The following is a 17578-nucleotide window of genomic DNA, read 5'->3' on the forward strand; positions in this document are numbered from 1 at the left end:
AGTTCTTTGAGAATGTGAACAAAAACGTGTACAATGGGGATCCATTTAATATAATATAGTTGGATTTTCAAAAATCTTTTAAGGTCGCTTACCTAAAGGCTCTTAAAAAACTGAATTGTCATGGGATTGGAGGAAAGGTGTGTTCATGGATTGGAAAGCTGGTTGCAAGATAGGAAACAGAGTAGAGCTTTGCTGCTTACTTTGCATATGGTAACAAGTGATGTCTCGTTTGTGTGAAATATCTGGTGCCCTAGTTTGTTGATTGTTCCTAAGTGCCTTTCAGGAACACAGAGCAGACCTGGAAGCAGATTTCTACTGTAAGTATACAAGCAGGGAAAAAAATCTTGGAGTAGGCAATAATGGGCTGGGTGTCTCTTGACTGATCATACATATGGAAACAAAAGAAGCAGACCTGCTCCCTTCTCTTTGAGGGTTTTCTTTAGCTTGCCAGGTAAAACAAGGGGTAAAGAAGATTCATGATTGAAAATTGTCTTTCTTGTGCATGTCTTTTCACCTGTTATTTAAAAAACAATCCCCTAGCATAGTGGTCCCAAATCTGGCTGCCTGTGAGACCCTGGATGTTTCTTGCAGCCACAAGAAATTTTGCTTTTCACGGATCTGTGTTTCTTCTTATTGGCAGGGAGAGCAGGGTAGGTTGTTGCCTGCAGTGCATTATTTATTGTTGCCTGTGGGCTTCCAGAGTGTGGGGATTGTTATCAATCTGTGCTGGAGTGCTGACCCCCATTAACAGGATGCAGCCCCATGTGCCTTGTGCAACCTGCGGGTCTCTTTAGTAACTGTAAATCCACTGCTCCATATTAGAGTTTTTCAGCTTTCTGGCTGGGAAGAGGGTGGCGGGTTAGTACTTGAGAAGGGAGAGACTTCCTATGTACTACTATCTTGAGGGAAGTTCTAGGTAGATTTCTCCTACCTCTGCCCTAACCTGTAGTGCTTCCTACTGCTCCAGTTCTATACTGAGACCCCTCCCTTCCTCCTAGCTCTACTAGCATCCAATGGAAAGTGTCTCAAGAAATATGGTTCTGTTACCTGGTGGAGGGGAGAGGGACAGACATGGGGTGGTGTGTGTACATGGGATCTTTAGTAAGCTGCATGCATCAGAGTACAAAACATGATGTTTTGTATTTGTTTTTCCCTTGCTAGGAAGATTCATGCTCCTGAAAGTCCAAAGTTGGAGGCCAGCACAAAGAGTGAAGGTGGTGAGCCTTTCCTCCTTCCCAACACTGTGTCTCATTGTTACTAACTAAATCCCAACAGCACATACATGCTGAGCTAAAATACATCTAACGTGTTCCCTCAGATGTTCACTGCTAAGGAGCATGATTGTGTTGTGTTCACCCATTGAGTTTCATGGAGTTTGCTTGCATCAAACTAAGAGTCTTGTGAGTACAGTTGCAAGTGTGACTGGAACTCCTGTCAGTGCCATTTCCTTGTGGAAGGGTTTATCATAGCAGAGAGATATCAGGGACTCTCCTTCTGTGGTTGGTCTCTATCCTGACTTGCAGGATTTTGCTGAGGCTGCCTGCATCTGCAAGCAGGGTCTACAGGAGCATGATGAAAAGTCTTTGGGCTTCCCTACCATAGGCTTAGGGACCTACTGAATTCACCGCAGTAGTGAGGTGTGCAGTGGCTCCTTTAATCTTGCAGATCCCCCCCATTGATTGGTGGAGGGACCAGGCTTGCAGCTCGCTCCTTATTGCTGGGGAGGCAAAAACTGTGGTTTTAAATATGACACTGTGGTTGTCTCCCCCCACTGATTGGCTGAGGGGCCCCAGTGGCCCCAGTGCTTATTGCTGACTTGTGGGGAGGCAAAAACCACGCCATGTTTAAAAACTTGGTTTTTACTTCTGTGCCAATCAAGAGGGAGTGGTGGGGCCCCTCTGCCAATCGGTGGTGGCAGGGGGAGGGGCATTCAGGGGAACATGAAAGATTGAAGTAGCTGCTGTGTACCACATTTCTGCCATGAATTTGTAAGTCTCTACGTATGCTATCTGTGCTTCTGAAAAATACAGAAATGAGCCACTCTAGGGAAGGGTGGAAGGGAAGGTGCTTGGTCATCATGTATCACTTCTTGACATACCTTCTGTTCTTGCAGAGAATGAGCCTTCACCCAAGGAACTTGAGGAACTGGAGCTGCTCACTAGAGCATTGGAGAAAGTTTTAAGAGTCCGGAAAAGTGTCCTGCAAACTCCATTGCGGACTGTGGGAGCTGCAGAAGGAGAGAAGACTTCAGATAAAAAGCCTGCTGCTAAAGCATCTATAACAGAGCAGGTACCTGTGTCTAAGGAAAGCATTCCTAAGACCATCAAAGTGACATCTTTGAGCAAGCCTGTCACTTCCAAAAAGCCATCAGCATATGTGCTGAAAGCTCCCTACCGGACTGACCTGGATGTGAAAAGAAGCCACAGGAAAGCACCAGCCCAGCAGAGCTCCAGGATCCCAAGGGCAGCTGTGAAGGGCTCCACTAAAGGAACTTCCTCCCAGCAAGCAAAGACGAATGTACCAGTCATGGGTCGGAAAGTGATCTATGCTGCTGCAGGATCCCAGCAGGCATGTGGTTCACCCAGATCTCCCCTGTGCAAAGAGCAAAGCTTTGCCTTTGGGGACTCAACCAGCCATGAGAATTCAGGAGCAGCCAACTTCCATTTAGTCAATCCAGAGAAGAATTGTCCTGGTTCCTTGGCAGAGTCACTAGTGACACAGAATCCCATGGCAGGAGATATCCCAGAGAGGAGTCCCACGCCCCAGACATGTACCCTCTGGGAAAAGGGGTATGTACTCAATGATCAGCACCATTTGTTGTAGTTTGTTCAGCAATTGGATTCCACATCTGTTCTCACTTTGCCCCCATGGGAGCTGATCTTTCCCACCATTCTGCAAGTCCCAATTCTGTACTATTCCTGCCCTGCTCCCCTTGCCATTGTTTTAATAACTATTAAGAAAGTATTTTTCTGGTACAATCCAATCTTTGGATGTCTAGAACTGTAATGATGTCTTAACCAAAATGGCTGCTTGGGCTGGTCTCTCAGTCTAGCAATGACTCTTTTGGAAAACTAAGTCAGACCTTTCTTTTGTTCTAGATCCTCTTTTTTCTTTTAGTCAGTTAAATAGCTACAACTTCAGCAAACTTAATGAGGGCACAAGTCCATGCTGCTGCCACTGCTGCTGGGTGGAAAGAGGGCACCTCGCCATGGCGGTAGTGGAGCTCCAGGTAGTGGCACTGAGCTTCCTTGCCCTGCTCTGCTGCAGAGGCCCCAGGGGGAGGGTAGCAGGGTGAGGAGCCCTGAGCCCACAGTGGGCAGCCTACATCCTCCCTCCTCCCCTCCCCATGGGCAGTGCTCCAGCTGTGCTGCCCATGTGGGGAAGGGGAGGGAACTGGGGTCCATGCTCCAATCTGGCCATGGGTGGCAGCCAGGGCTTGGATGCTGCTTGGAGGGTAGGAGGCTGTGGCCCCTGGTCCCGTATCCCTGGCACCTGGGGGCTCCCGCTGGCAGGGCTGGTGGGGGCAGGGAGCTGTGGGTTGTGAATGAGGGCACCAGCAGGGGTGAAGAGTTGTAGGTGGGGAGTGAGGAGCACTGATAAGGCCAGGGGGCTGTGGGTGGGGAGTGAGGGGCACCGGGGGAGGGATGGGGAGGCTGTATGTTGGGAGGGGCCATACTGAGGAAATGGGATCGTGCTGAGGAAACGTTTGGGAAGCACTGCCCTAGAACAAGCTCCCTGTGTTCCCTTTCCCCACTCCCATTCTGAAAACAGCACTGGCTGGGAGGGAGCAGGAGCTATTGCTAGAGGAAACCATCTGCAGGCTGGCAGCCAGCAGCTGGATTCCCCTTCCCCCTGGAACCAGAAGTGAACTTCTGTTTGTTTCGGAGGTTCCTTGTAACTCGGAATGCTTCCTGCAAAGTGCTTTTCTGCCTGTACCCATTGTCATGTGGGAGCAGCCTCCACCCCCCACTGTGTACTCCCAGGTTTGGCACTCTGTTGTGGTGATGGTAGCAGCCAGCCTAGCAGGAGGTACCGGCTTGGGGAGTATGGATGCCCCATGCCTGATAGCTCCTTGTTGGTGACAGCCCTGGCAGACATGTTGCTGGTGATGACAGTGGCATTTTTCCCTCCATGCTTAGAGAATTCCCCCCACACCTCTTCCTGGGTGTATGGGGAGATGGTGGCCAAGAGCAGCATTTACTGGTTGGCAGGGGGAGGAGGGAGGTTCAAGGCATGAAGCAGTGGGGCTATTGTCACTAGCTCTATACTGCAACTCCAGCCCCTGGGAAAGGGAGGAGGTGGTGATGGAGCAGAGGAAGCAGCCATGTGTGGTGCAGTAGGGCTGTTATCACTAGCTTCCATGCTGTGACCCCACCCAGCCCCAGAGAACCTGAGGGGACTGGCTGGGAGTCATATTTGCATATCTATTATCCACTGGCACCCTGGCTTCTCTGGTCACTGAGCAGTGCAGCCCCAGCAAGGCACTTCTGCAGGGACAGTAGTGAGACTTGGGAAGCCCAGCCAGAGCCTGCACTGATCTGCTGGTGAGTTCATGCCAGTGATGGTCTAGTCAAACAAGCTTTGTGGCCTAGATCCAGCTGGTGGGCCATAGGCTGAGCACCACTGACTTGCATGCTTTGGAAAATTTTGCTCACGAAGGGGATAGTCACATACCAATCAAATAGTTAGGTGGTGGTTTCAGATTCAAATAGAATAGTACCATGTTTTGATATATGCATAAAAAGAAGGGGGTGAGAATGGAAATGCAAAAACCGTTACTAAAACAATGCAGTTTTGAACTAAATTCCAGTCAAGTCAGGAAATGCTGAGTTACAAAAGATGTGGGAGCTGCAGAAAACATGTATCCGAATGAAGCAGAAGTTTATGCCATTCACCTAGTAATGCAGTGGATACATGAAAGCATAGTTATTGTTGCTGAGGAAAATGCAGTTTGAATTTGCCAATGTATTTGTTCAGAATCTGAACTGTGATGCTGTATTACCCTTTGCATCTATGTGTGCATGCATGCATGCATGTGGTCAGTTAGATATAAACCAGCAGTCACTGGAGTGACAGTCCGTGCCAAACATGGGAAGGGCATTACCCATTAGTGAGAGAGGTTTGACTGGGTAATCCTTCCCTTTAGGCTGATGGGAAGGCAGCAGTGCTCAAGAACCCTTTGTCCTGCTGGTGCTGGTCAGACGGGATCACTGAGTAGTTGGTCTTGGAGCTTATTACCTCCAGCCTCCCCACTCTCCAAGGCTGGTGAGGATGGATAGCATTAGTTCTTCAGGCTTCCATATGACTTGTGAATTTGTGTGAGCAGTCAAATTCTAGTTCCACTAGGGTAGGCTGGAGGCAATTGCTTGGACAGTCTGAGGCAAGCTTCCATCAACCATCTCTGTTGTTCAGTGCCTGGCAGACTGTCTCCAGATCTGTCAGGAAGGAGTCTTTCACCTGCTTTAAGTTAATGCCATACTCAGGTGCAATTAGAGGTGTACCGATACATCAGTCAATATCAGATTGGTACTGATATAAAGAAAATTGTCTGTATTGGAAATTGGCCTGATATGGCTGATAAATGGCCCGTGCGCGCAGCTGCAGCACAGCACGTAGGCAGTGAGGAATACAGCCTGGCAGCATGGAGAGCTGCATGCAGCTGGTAAGTCTGTTGTAGTGAAAGGAGAAAGAAGGAGCATGGGGGCGGCAAGTGGAGGCCCCTGTGGTGAGGAAGGAAGTGGGGCTGGGGTTGGCGCTGCCCAGCTGGAGCGGGGCGTGGTACAGGATGGAGCCACAGCTCATCCAGATGGCATGGGGGGTGCAGCTCCTGCTGCTGCACACACCCCAGGAAGGCATGAGGGACATGTGCCCCCTGGATCTGGGGGATGGGCTGCAGCTGCAGGCTGGGGTGGTGCCAGGTTCTTCCCGGCAAGGGCTGGGTTGGGCTGCGCTAAGGGCGGGTGGCAGTGGAGCTTGAAGGGGTGTTTGGGGAGGTCTGCAGTGAATTTTGGCGTGGCTGCAGCCCTCCCTGTAGCCCCCTTCCTGGCACCACCACTGCCTGCAGGTCCAAAGAACACATGCCCCCTCCATGCCCTCTTGTGGTGTGTGCAACAGCGGGAGCCACCTCGCCCTCCCCACATGTCCCGGGGCTAGCCGCAGCTCTGTTCAGTTCCTGCCACACCCCGCCCTGGCAGAGCAGTGCTTGCCCCAGCCCCACTCCCTCCCTTACTGTGGAGGCCTTGATCTGCCTCTCTTCCCCCACCCCCAGCTCTTTCCCTCCTCCTTCCCCTTCTACCACAACAGACTTACCAGCTGCACACAGCTCTCCATGCTATATTGGAAATCAGATTGGTATCATCCAGTATGCCTCCTTAAAAATCAGCTATCGATATCAGCCCTAAACATCTCTATCGGCGCACCCCTAGGCATATTTATTTTAGTAACTGAGAGACAGAGAACAGGATAGGAGTCTTTATCTCACTCTGCTGCCCTCTGCCACTTTTCTTTTCAGGTCCTTGCTGAAGCTGCCTCCTCTGTATAGGAAAACCTATTCCAGGAATTCCAGGTAAGCCTACCTTCAGTCCTGGTGGGAATTCCCCTATGGAGGTGGCATGAGTGTGTGGTGTGAGGGGAAGGGCTGGGTTTTCACATGCTCATTAGATTGAGGCCTTTAGGGTGCTGCATTGTGGAACTGAGAGGCATTGGCAGAGATGTGCAGAGTGACTGAGATTGGAATATCAAGGGCTGTGGCAGGATGGATTTGAAGTACCTTAGCAGAGCTGGGTGGAGGAGCTTGCTAGAACATTGGCTAGAACATCATTCTCTTGAGCGCCAAAATGGACTAAATATACCCCAAGATTAAAGTAACGATCATGATCTTATGCCTCTTTGTATGTTGGCAGTTTTGCAAGTATACTTGCTGATGTTGTATCATAGACATTGGAGATATATTAGGCCCTCTAGAACGGGAACTGTCCCTATGCTTTGGCTGGTCTGACTTTGTGCCAAGCAAGAGAGATTCCCACCACTTTGGGAGACAGTGCCACAGCCTGGTCAGACCCTCTGTGGTGAGGTTTGCCTTGATCTTGTACCTTGCTCTAGCTCTGGGTAGCAAGCTAATTGATTTCTGTGCCTCTTGGGAGCAGTACTCTGCCCAGTACTTGTAGGTTATTATTTTGTTGCCAGTTATTCATCTCTGAACCAGTTCTATAGGTTTAATTCTCTAATTATTCCTTATAAATCAATCCCTCCAGCAGTCTAACAATTTCTACTCTTTTTGCTGTTGCTTTGGACTAACATGACAAACTGAAAATGGTCTAACAACTTAGCTCTGAAATAGCCACTTTCCCTTACAGAGGAAATGCATCTTGTGAGGTAATTTCTATTCTTTCACATTCCATTAACTTTACTACTTCTCATTATAACGTTGTTCTGAAAAGGGCAGTTTCCATCAGAATTAAAATGATTCATCTAGACAGAGCTAAAATTCAATTTAGAAGTGTCATGCCAACTCTTGGATCAGATAGTCGCATACTAGATAGCTGTTTTAAATATACTGCCGACACATCTCAATTTCTGCAGTGGTTCTTGGAAGTGTGGCTGAATTCTTAGTCTCACATGACTGTATACCTTTCTTTTTCATATGTCTTTCACCAGAATTAGTTTTTCCCCCCCTCAAAATTGGGTGCATGCTCTGGCTCGGTTTACAGCCCAGGCTAGGTCCTCAATATTACTTGATTCTTTCAAAATCACACAGACCAGTAGGTGTTGTCTGATCTGTGTTTCCCTGTTTCCATCTGTATGTGTTTCATTAGAGTAGCCCCACTTCCACACGTTGTCTTTGATTCTGCCAGCTTGTAAGTATAGACCATTCAAACATCCCACAGCTGGCCAGTCTATTTCCATACCTGCAGGTAGCTATTCAGCAGCTCCAGTGTTTCTTTTTCAATCCCTTGCTGATCACATTGGGTGCCTGTAGACATATGGGGAGGTGCTCCAACATGCTGTAATTACAGTGTATTGGAACAGACTTAATCAGTTGAGTCTGCTGGAGTGTGCTAATTAACATGCTCCAGCCAGCTTCTGTCTCTCATGTATCAGCGTCCCTGTGCTTCAAAGTGGTAGCAGGGGTGCTTTAACTAAAGCTTGTTGGACATTGCCCCCATTGCTATTTTGAAATGCAGGGATGCTGATACAGGAAATGTTGTGGGAGCTTTAATTAGAGCAGCTCTTGGAGCCGGTCTAATTAAAGTGCCCACCCACTTCCACCCAGAGCATGTGTAAAAATGCCCATTGAGCTGGCAGCACCACTTTTCTACTGGTGTAGCTGCAAGTGGTTTTTAAGAGATTGTTGTAGCAGGAAAGCTTTTTGATGACTTCAGTTGGCCAATGGCAGCGGTGTGTCCAAGTGGTGAGTGCTTCCTGTTTTAAATCTGTTGTCTGAATTTTGTCTTACTTGTAACTACTCACCTGATGTCCAGTGGTGCAATCCCAGCAGATATTTACAGACTGTTCACATTGGTTGATCTATGGCAAGAGTATCAAACATAGCCCGTGAGAGGAATCTGGCCCTCAGAGCTGTTCAGTCGGGTGCACTGGAAGCTGGAGACCATAATCAGGGTGAAGTAGCTTCCCAGAGAGTTCAGGGAACTTGAGCCCCAGTGGACATAGTGATTGGCAGCATGAGGGTGAGTGAGAGCTGATTTACAGCCTCAGTGACCTTCCAGCTGCTTGACCCATTGCCCATGGCAGCTCTGTGACAGCTGGCCCCATCACCACTCCACACTGGAACTGCTTCTCCAAGCTGGAGTTAGAGCTGCCACTGTGGCAAAGTACTTGTGCTAGTGGCAACAGCTATGGCCCTGATACAGGGTTTTATGGTGGAAGCCAGAGCTAAGCTGCATGTCCCATGCCAGAGCCAAAGCTGTCACTGCTGCCACTGCATACCCCAGGTGAGAGCCAAAGTTGCCACCCACTATGAGCCTCAGGCTGGATTCAGTCTGCAAAAAGTCCTGCAATCTGGATCCGGCTCAGGGCACAAGGTGGGTTTGATACCCTTGGCCCAAGGCATCTCATAATGCATTGGCAATCTTCATTCAGTACAGCATTCAGTATCTTTGCATGCATTGATATTTCCCATGCCAGGAAACACACACTTGTGTTCTGCTACTTAGCAACCAAATACAGTGTTCTCATAGTGTTGTTGGTTTGAGCTTCTTCATTATGCTGTTCCAGGCACTGATTTTTACGCTTATTTTTTCCACATGCATCCTCACAGAAAGTACGCAGTCCTGTATTACTCCTAGATGCACAGAATGGGTGAGGTGTATCTCATTCTGGGGGTTAGGTTGATTTTTTTTTTTTGCCTAGAAATTCCTGAAATGAAAGACACTTGCTGGCATTTTAGACAAGTTGATGTGTAATTGGTGTAATAACCTGAGAGTTCAGAATACTGATGTTAATGTAACATCAGCTTGGGTGAAGTTACTGGCTTTGGTAGTTGATATATGATCATCTGTATTGATAAAACTTCTTGTGCCAAGATGGATCAGTTATTTGTGTAGATGCTGAAGAGGCATGAGGCATAAGTGTGTCTCCCTTGCGGTAGGTGATTTTCTTATCCTTACCATAAGCTCCACTTCTGGCATGCTGCCGACAGGTCTGTGAACATATAGCTATATATGCCTATGACCATACCTTTTTGAAAGAATTCTTTGGTGTGCTGATATGTGGCACTTGGCCAAGATGTAACTTCTTCAGATGAAATTCAGCTTGCCCTGGGGAAAGATGTTGTTCAAAAAATGGTGACAGGCAATTTAAGATGAGATGTTCATGTAATTTGTAAACGTGGCATAACAGGGATATGGGAGAGGTAGTTAGCTGTGTTAATCTGAAATTAAGCAGAAGATACAGCAAGATAGCCCTTTAGAGACTCTGAACCAGATAGATATTCTCTAAGGTACCATCCTGCTCTGCCTTCATAATACGGAAATGGGGCTGAAGTTCTTTGGCTCAGAAGCATCCTTCCCTGGTTTTAGGAGTGCTGCAATTGTGTGCTTGTCACTGTATCTTAGTATGTGCTTTAACATGTCTCAGGTAACATAAATAGCTAGGCCTTGGTTGTTAGTTTAAAGTATATTATCTGTTTAGTGCAGATGTTACTGAAACTGGTAACTTTGCTATTTTTGAGGGAGTTTTTTCCCCCAAATTTAGTTCAGCCATTGTGCGCTGAAGCCCAAAATGATGAATCCTCTGTTCATCTTGATGCTGAATTTGGGACTTGGCAGACCATCAAAGTATCCTATTTCCAAGGAGTTGATATGCAACCTGATATGCAGGGGTACAATGTTATTCTGCCTTTCTTGGGTCACTGGTAAGTTTCCAGATAGCCATCCATGCTTTCTTGCTCTGAGTCATGTTTGTGCTCCCGGTAAGGTTTTGCCATGAGTTCCATCTTTCATTCATCAGCAGGGATCCTGGTTTTCCCTGATTTAAAAATTGCATATTCTCTAATTAAAAATCCAAAATCTGTAATAAAAATTAAAGCCACTGCCCCCCTCCCTCCCCCAGGGCCGTTATGGCCACTGCCTACAAAACCTCCTGCTGGCGCCACGGAGCCATGCCCAGAGCTGTGCAGCCAGCCACCAGGCGACAGCAGCAGCATGGTAGTGGCCAGGCAGCACACAGCCATCTCCACCACCTCGCTGCACTGCACTGCTGCTACCAGCCACACAGCTCTGGGCAAGGCTCCGCAGCAGCAGAAGGAGGTTTTGTATGCAGTGGCCATCACCACTGTCACGGGCGGCCACTGTCACTTACCTGTGGGGCCGCCTGTGCCAGCAGTGATGACTGCTGCGTACAAAACCTCCTGCTGCTGCCACGGAGCCATGCCCAGAGCTGTGTGACCAGCGGCAGTGGTGCATCATGGGGTGGTGGTGGGGACGACCGCATGCCGCCTGACCACCACCATGCTGCTGCTGCTGCATGGCGGCCAGCTGCACAGCTCTGGGCACGGCTCCATGGCAGCAGCGAGAGGTTTTGTAGGCAGCAGTCATCACCACTGTCACAGGCCTTCAAGTAAGCAGCAGTAGCTACTGCATGTAAGCCCCAGCCCTGCTTGCCCCCATCCCTTGCCACAGTTGCAGAGCCGGTCACAGAGCTGTGCTCCGGCTGTATGCCAGTCTTCACCTCCCCCTCCCCTGGGCAGGCAGACAGGTGGCACGTATGCGGCCTGCACATGGTGGGCACCACCACACTGCACCCCACATCACTTGCCTGCAAAGATCCCTGCTGAGGGGCTCCCCTACCCTCACCCCCTGGCCCTGCTCCCAGCTGTGATGTGCCGCCTGGGGCTGGCAGCACCCACCACCCCCTCAGCCCCCAACCATCTTCCCCAGCCCTGCCCCACAGCCCCACTTACTTCCAGGGGCGAAGGGCGAGTGTGAGCCTGAGCCCAGCCTTGGCTGCCTCAGAGGCTCAGGCCTTGCCCTCCCCACCCTCCGGTCAGGGCTAGGGGTTTCCTGCCCTTTTTGCAGTCGGCTCTTGCAGGCTGGAGCTGTGCCAGCCTGCAAGAGCTCTTTGCAAAAGCAGAGACTCCATGGATTTCTCTGCCAAAAAGAGAAATCTGCATTTTCTCCAATTAAAAACAGGGAATCCATGGTTTTCTCTGTTTTTCCATGGGAAAAGGAAAACCCGGATCGCTGCTCATCAGCATAGACCAGTTCTTCACCAGTTACAATGGCATGCTGTGCTATAAGCCTCATAAAGCGATCGGGCTAGTACACGATAATGTGGGGACTGTGTTAGCAGTGATGATGGGCTGGCCAAAGTAGAGTGTGTCCTGCTGCCAGGTCTATTCCCCTAGTATTTCTATAATGTTCTATACTTCTAAGACTGGTTTCTAACACAGTATCCTTGAGGTTTGGCTGCCTACCTTACTCATACACATTATAACAGGAGTGGGCAAAATGTGGCCTGGGGGCTGGATGCAGCCCGTGGCAGGTTTTTGTCTTGCCTGTGGCTGGTCCCTCAGTCCTGCCTGGCACAGGCACAGTCCAGCTGTGGCATGTCCTGCTGCCCCTTGGGCATGCAGTGGGGCTTGGGTGGCTCTGCAGCTGGACTGTCTTTCTAGGCAGCCCAGATGGTGGTGGTTCCCAGCTGCCACCACTGCTGGCCCTACCCCTGCAGTACTGGCAGAGACCTGCGGTGCACAACCCCAACCCCACTTGCCCTGCGCCTGCTTCAGACTCACGCATCCAGGCTCAGCAGTGGTGATATAGGACAAGTTGTTGCTCAGTGTGGGGGGGAAAAGCGGCCCCTCCCCGTCGCCACTGCCAAGCTGTTCTTGCTGCATCTGCCCAGAGCCCATTGCGCACTGGACTGCTCTGCATCTACGCCATCATCACTGCCACCTCCAGGCTGCCTGGGAGGGCAGCGGTAGCAGTGCAGAGCAGCTCAGCATGGCACAGGCTCCTGGTGGTTGCAGCAGGAACAGCCCAGTGGTGGCAAGAGGGAGGGGCTGCCCCACCCCACGCTGAGCATCAACTTCTGTCCTGTGCTGCTGCTACTGAGCCTGGATGGGCAAGTCCGGAGCAAGTGTGGGGTCAGGGCTGTGCAGCATGGGTCCCCACCAGTACTGAGGGGTTGGGGCCAGTGGCGGCAGCAGTTGAAAGGAGCCACTGCCACCTGGACTGCCTAGAAACGCAGTCTAGCTGCAGATCCACCCCAGCCCCACTGCGTGCCCGGGTGGTGCAGAGCAGGTGTGGGGTGGGCCAGGTTGGGGCTGTGTCCGGGTTCCTGCTGATCCAGTCTGGTGGGGGTGAGTCTGGAGTGGGGTTGAGGCAGGGACTGCATGCTGCTGGTGGTAGGAGGGAGGTGCTGCAGGGCACACAAACTCCAAGCTGTGGAGGGGTAGGGGTGGGTGCTGACCAGCTCGGGGTGCATACAGGCAGAGGGGTTCCCATGCACATCCCACCATACTTGCAATCCCTCCCCTACAAACTGCACAACCACACCTTCCACTGCACACAGCTCCCCAGAAACCCCATGCCCACCGACACATATACCCACCCACCCACATCCACACATACCTCCACACCCTGCATACACATCCACACCCACAGCCTCCCAGAAACCCCATATCCACCCACACCTCCCCTACAAACCCCGTACCCACCCACCTACATCCACGCACCCCCCACAATCCACATCCACACCTACCCATCTTCCACAAACCCCATACCCCCCACCCCTCCATGCCCTCTGCAATATACAAGAATAAGACCTCATTTTGAGTTGTTATGCTATCACCTCTATATACACCACACAAATACACACAAATAAAGAACAAAAATATTTTTTTAAATAAAATTAAAATACGTTATTGTCAATGTTTGATTTTTTTTAGTATATGACCTTTTTTTTTCTGGGTCCAAGATGGCAAAACTTCTTCCCAAAAGGAGCACTTCTGGTGGCAAGGGGAGGGACTTCTGGTGGCAAAGGTTAGGGGGTGGGACTTCCAGTCCCAAGATGTGACCAGGGGGTGGGGCACCTGTCAAGGGGTGGGGCTAACCTTCCAGCCCTGGACAGCCCATCAAAACTCGTTAAGTGGCCTCCACCCAGAATAATTGTCCGCCTCTGCATTATAAACTTCCTGACTCTAATGTCCCTGTGCTCCCAAGCGTAGCCTAGAAGAAAGGCAGGGCTGTAGTGCCTCTTACTAGACTTACTGACCTATCATAATACATTGAGTTAAAGGAATATTTTGGCAGCTTGATAATTCTTAATCAGAAGAGAAACTGATAGAAATCATACAGGTGCTCTGAGGTATATTATGTTGTTTACAGTCTGCCCAGTGTTGATGTAATTTAGTTTCTTCTCTTCTCTTCAATTTTGAGGCTGTGGGAGACATGTTGTCTCTGTCAAACGAGTGCAACTGCAGCTGCCACAAGGAACCATTTTGTAGAGAGAATACAGACAACTGTATCCTTTCTTGGCTCACCTGCCCCTTTAGGCATTGGGATTTGAGCATGTGAAACAGCTCAATGGGCATCTTCTTTAAACTGTCTGAGAAGCACCCCTTCCTACTTGGAGCTGTGACTGCAGTGGAAAGGATCCAATCCAGAGCACCTGGAAATGGTTCCTTCCTCCTGCGGATCTTCAATACTCATGTAAAGTTTGATGTTTTAATCTAGACAAGTGGAACCTCCTGTTAAAGGTAATAGGCATAGACATGCTACTCCCGATTTGTCTTTCACTGTCGTCTCTACTTGCACTCTAAATTTGCTTTGAAGTCCCAAGCAACCCAGGCCCAGGGTGTGAGGATGGTTACAGAGGTAGGATTTGGGGGCACTGGCACTCTGGTCTAAAGGAAGCTTTTCTTAGCTGATGTAAGTTTTGTCCATCTACTCCAACCATAAGTCCTGCAGAGATAGAAGAGGAAGTAAATGCCCTACATGATGCCTACACCCTTCTGAGTCACCATTTCAAAGCTGAAAACACAGGTAAGAAGTATGCTTATAACAGAAAAATTACTTCCCCACCTTTCTGTATGTCTTGCTTCTTTTTTGATACTTTCCGGTCCTGGACTAAAGGAATTTACAGGGCTGGAGGGGCTGGAGATTGATATCAGATTTTCCCAAATAAGGGTATGTAAATTCCATCTGCCAGGATGAAGTGAGTTAGGGAGAGAAGAGCATAGGCAGAGGGAGAAAAAGTTATTTGGGGGGGCTGAACATGTGTGTGTGCCCCCGCCAAACAGGTAAGTCTGTGGGGGAAAGGGCAGGCTGCAGCCAGGCTATTCCTGGCAGGGGGGCTGGGCCAAGCTGAGCTTGGGGTGGGTGGCAGCAGCGCTGGGAGGTGGGGTTGGAAGGGCTATGATGAATTTTGGGGTGGCAACAGCCCCTCACCCCCAGTAGCCCCCTCCCAGTGTTGCTGGGATCTGGCCCAGCCCCCCTGCCAGAAAGAGCCTGGTGCAGCCCTGGCCCCAGCCCACCCTGTCCTGCGTGGATTCAGCCCCCCTCCCCCACCCATGCCTCCCAGGGTGTGCGTAGCAGCAGGAGCTACACCCCCTGGATAAGCCGCTCGCAGCTCAGTCCTGTGCCCAACCCCAGCTGTGCAGCACCTGCCCCAGCCCCATCTCCACTCCCTTCTTCACTGCTGTGTGCATGGCCCTCCCCACTCTTGCTGCAGCTACCAGAAGCCCGCAGCCAGGCAGCCTCACAGCCCTATTGCTGCCCCGTGTGTGTGTGTGTGTGGGGGGGGAGGCTGAGCCCTGTTAGCCCCACCTTCCACCGCCTATGGGGAAGAGAAGTATTAAATCACAATGGTTCCTTGTTGCATGGTGCCTCCAGGCCCATTGACTTTCCTTTTCCATTTCTTTTCCAGGCCATACAACATGGCAGAGTGAGTATGAATGTCTTCTAACTTTGGAAGGTCTGCAAACCACAGTATCCCAGTGTCTGAACAAGTTGCAGCAGTTGCGAAGGGGTAAGTCCAGTGTTTCTCACAGTGCTCAGACTCTTGAGCAGATTGTCTCATTTTTGCTTAATCTGGTGCTTGTGACTTAGTCTAAATGCCACAACATGACATTTCAAGGATGCAACAGTAGGGGACCAGGAATTTATTGGCCCACCTTGTTCATGCAAGTGGTGACATAAGGATACTTACTGGCTGAATGGAGAGAAGAAATTTAAATCTGTCTCTCATTGCAAATGGAGTCAATTTGCTGTAGGCTTCAGTCTCTGTTCAGGAAAGGTCTAGAACTAGAATCTCCATGCAGCTGTCAGTCAGAACTGAGAGGCACCAGCAGAAGTGGATGGGGAAGCAGGGTGTGAGCCTGGTGCTTTTCATTGCTGTGTGGGGTAGGCTTGTCCTGTGTCTGATGATAATATTCTAGAATAACAAAGGTAATCTATAGATTTAATGTGTGCACCCCCTGCTTTGCCAATCCTCCTTCCCCAACAGCTGCAGAGTCACAGGAGAGGCTACAAGCATGCTGCACTGGGGGTGCAGGATGCCCCTCTGCAGATTGTACTCCATTCAGAGGACGGAGATGTGGAAACATGAGTGTCTTGGCAGTGCCTCTTCTTTACTACTCCAGTCTCCAGGAGCTGAGGGACATAACAGCTTTGAAACTGCAGGTGGCAATGCTTTGGCAGAAAATCAACGTACAGAAGGTAACTCAATGGCAGAAATGCACGGTGGGGACAATGGGCCATTTGGTGCATTCTCACAGCAGCTAGTCTCTACCCCATGGGTTTGCTCGGCATATCGGAGTCCTGCCACCTTCTGTCCCATTTTACAGACTAAGATTGTAAGGCAAGAACAGACCATTAGAAACATTTGGTCTCTGACTCCCTGCATAACACAGGCCATAACTTCTGACCATTTAAGATCAGAAGATGCATCTGATTAAAACTTAAGTTCTTTGTTTTAATTTGTTTTAAGCTTGTTGGGGTTTTTCTGTCACTAAACTAGATTGGAGTGGAGGGGAAGACATCAACAGTACTCATTCTTTGTGTTACAGTAATTGTATGCTGTTACAGGTAGCTTTTGTGCTGAGCAGAGCTAGGCATGTCAGCCACCCCAAGCTGTTACACTAATGCCTGGAGTCATCTTTGGGAATCTGTTGATCCAGCAGCATATCTGCTGTGTGGTCCATACTGTCCCATTATCAGTTGAGCCCCTTGTTCAAAGGGGACATAGAGTCATAGAGAAGTAGGGCTGGAAGGGAACTCCAGAGTTCATCTAGTCCAACCTCCTGCCTAAGGCAGGATCATTTCTATCTGAACTTTCCCATACAAAACATAATCTAAACTCTACATAAAACTACCTTCAACTCTGACTAGAGGTGCACCAATATAAGAAACATTGACAATATCAGCAGTTGGCTTTTTTTGGCTGATGTGGCTGATAAATGCCCTGTTCATGTGTGCAGCATGCAGGCAGCCAGGGGTGAAGCATGGCAGCATGAAGATCAGCCAGGTCTGGCTGGTAAGTCTGTTGTTGGGGAAGGGGTGTGTGGGGGAGTGCAGATTGAGGCCCCAGTAGTGAGGGAGGGAGTGGGGTTGGGGCTGGGGCAGGCACTTCACAGCTGGGGCAGAGCGTGGTATGGAGCCGCGAATGGCTTGTTTGGGGGGTGGCTCCTACCGCTGCATGCGCCTCAGGAGGGCATGAGGGGCATGTGCTCCTGGATCTGCTCATGGGGTGAGGATGGGCTGCTGCCGCAGGCTGGGTCCAGGGCTGCTCCAGACTCTTCCTGGTAGGGGGGTTGGGCTGGCGCTGTGTTTGGGGTGGGCGTGATGCTGCTGGTGGGGCTGTGGAAGGTGGCTGCAGCCACCCCAAAATTCGCTGTAGCCCCCACCAGCCCCAGCTCCCCACGCCCCCTGGCGGGAAGAGCCAGCCCCAGCCCATAGTGGCAAACTGCCCTTGCCCCACGCACAGATTCAGGGGCGCATGCCTCCCATGCCCTCTCAGAATGCATGCAGCGGCAGGAGGTGGCTCCCCACTCCCTGCGCCCCTTGGACTAGCCGTTCACAGCTTTGTCCTGCATCCCGCCCTGGCTGGGCAGCACGTGCCT

The 17578-nt window shown here is 50.3% G+C and overlaps 1 protein-coding gene across 5 annotated transcripts in view; it reads left to right on the forward strand.

The window, feature by feature from the left end:
- CUNH16orf59 (chromosome unknown C16orf59 homolog) overlaps positions 1-17578 on the forward strand; it is a 36248-nt gene that overhangs the window by 7802 nt on the left and 10868 nt on the right. Inside the window, exons 3-10 of one of the 5 annotated variants that reach the window (XM_019507662.1) lie at positions 274-317; positions 1162-1217; positions 2114-2789; positions 6512-6565; positions 13896-13980; positions 14393-14501; positions 15385-15486; positions 15964-16175. In XM_019507662.1, coding sequence (XP_019363207.1) covers positions 274-317; positions 1162-1217; positions 2114-2789; positions 6512-6565; positions 13896-13980; positions 14393-14501; positions 15385-15486; positions 15964-16175 — 1338 coding nt within the window. The remainder of the gene's footprint in view (positions 1-273; positions 318-1161; positions 1218-2113; positions 2790-6511; positions 6566-13895; positions 13981-14392; positions 14502-15384; positions 15487-15963; positions 16176-17578) is intronic. The other 4 variants (XM_019507663.1, XM_019507659.1, XM_019507660.1 and 1 more) reach the window with 4 other exon arrangements.

Source organism: Gavialis gangeticus, unplaced genomic scaffold (assembly GCF_001723915.1).
Source record: "Gavialis gangeticus isolate Ggan-Ray unplaced genomic scaffold, GavGan_comp1, whole genome shotgun sequence".
NCBI classification, from domain to species: domain Eukaryota; kingdom Metazoa; phylum Chordata; order Crocodylia; family Gavialidae; genus Gavialis; species Gavialis gangeticus.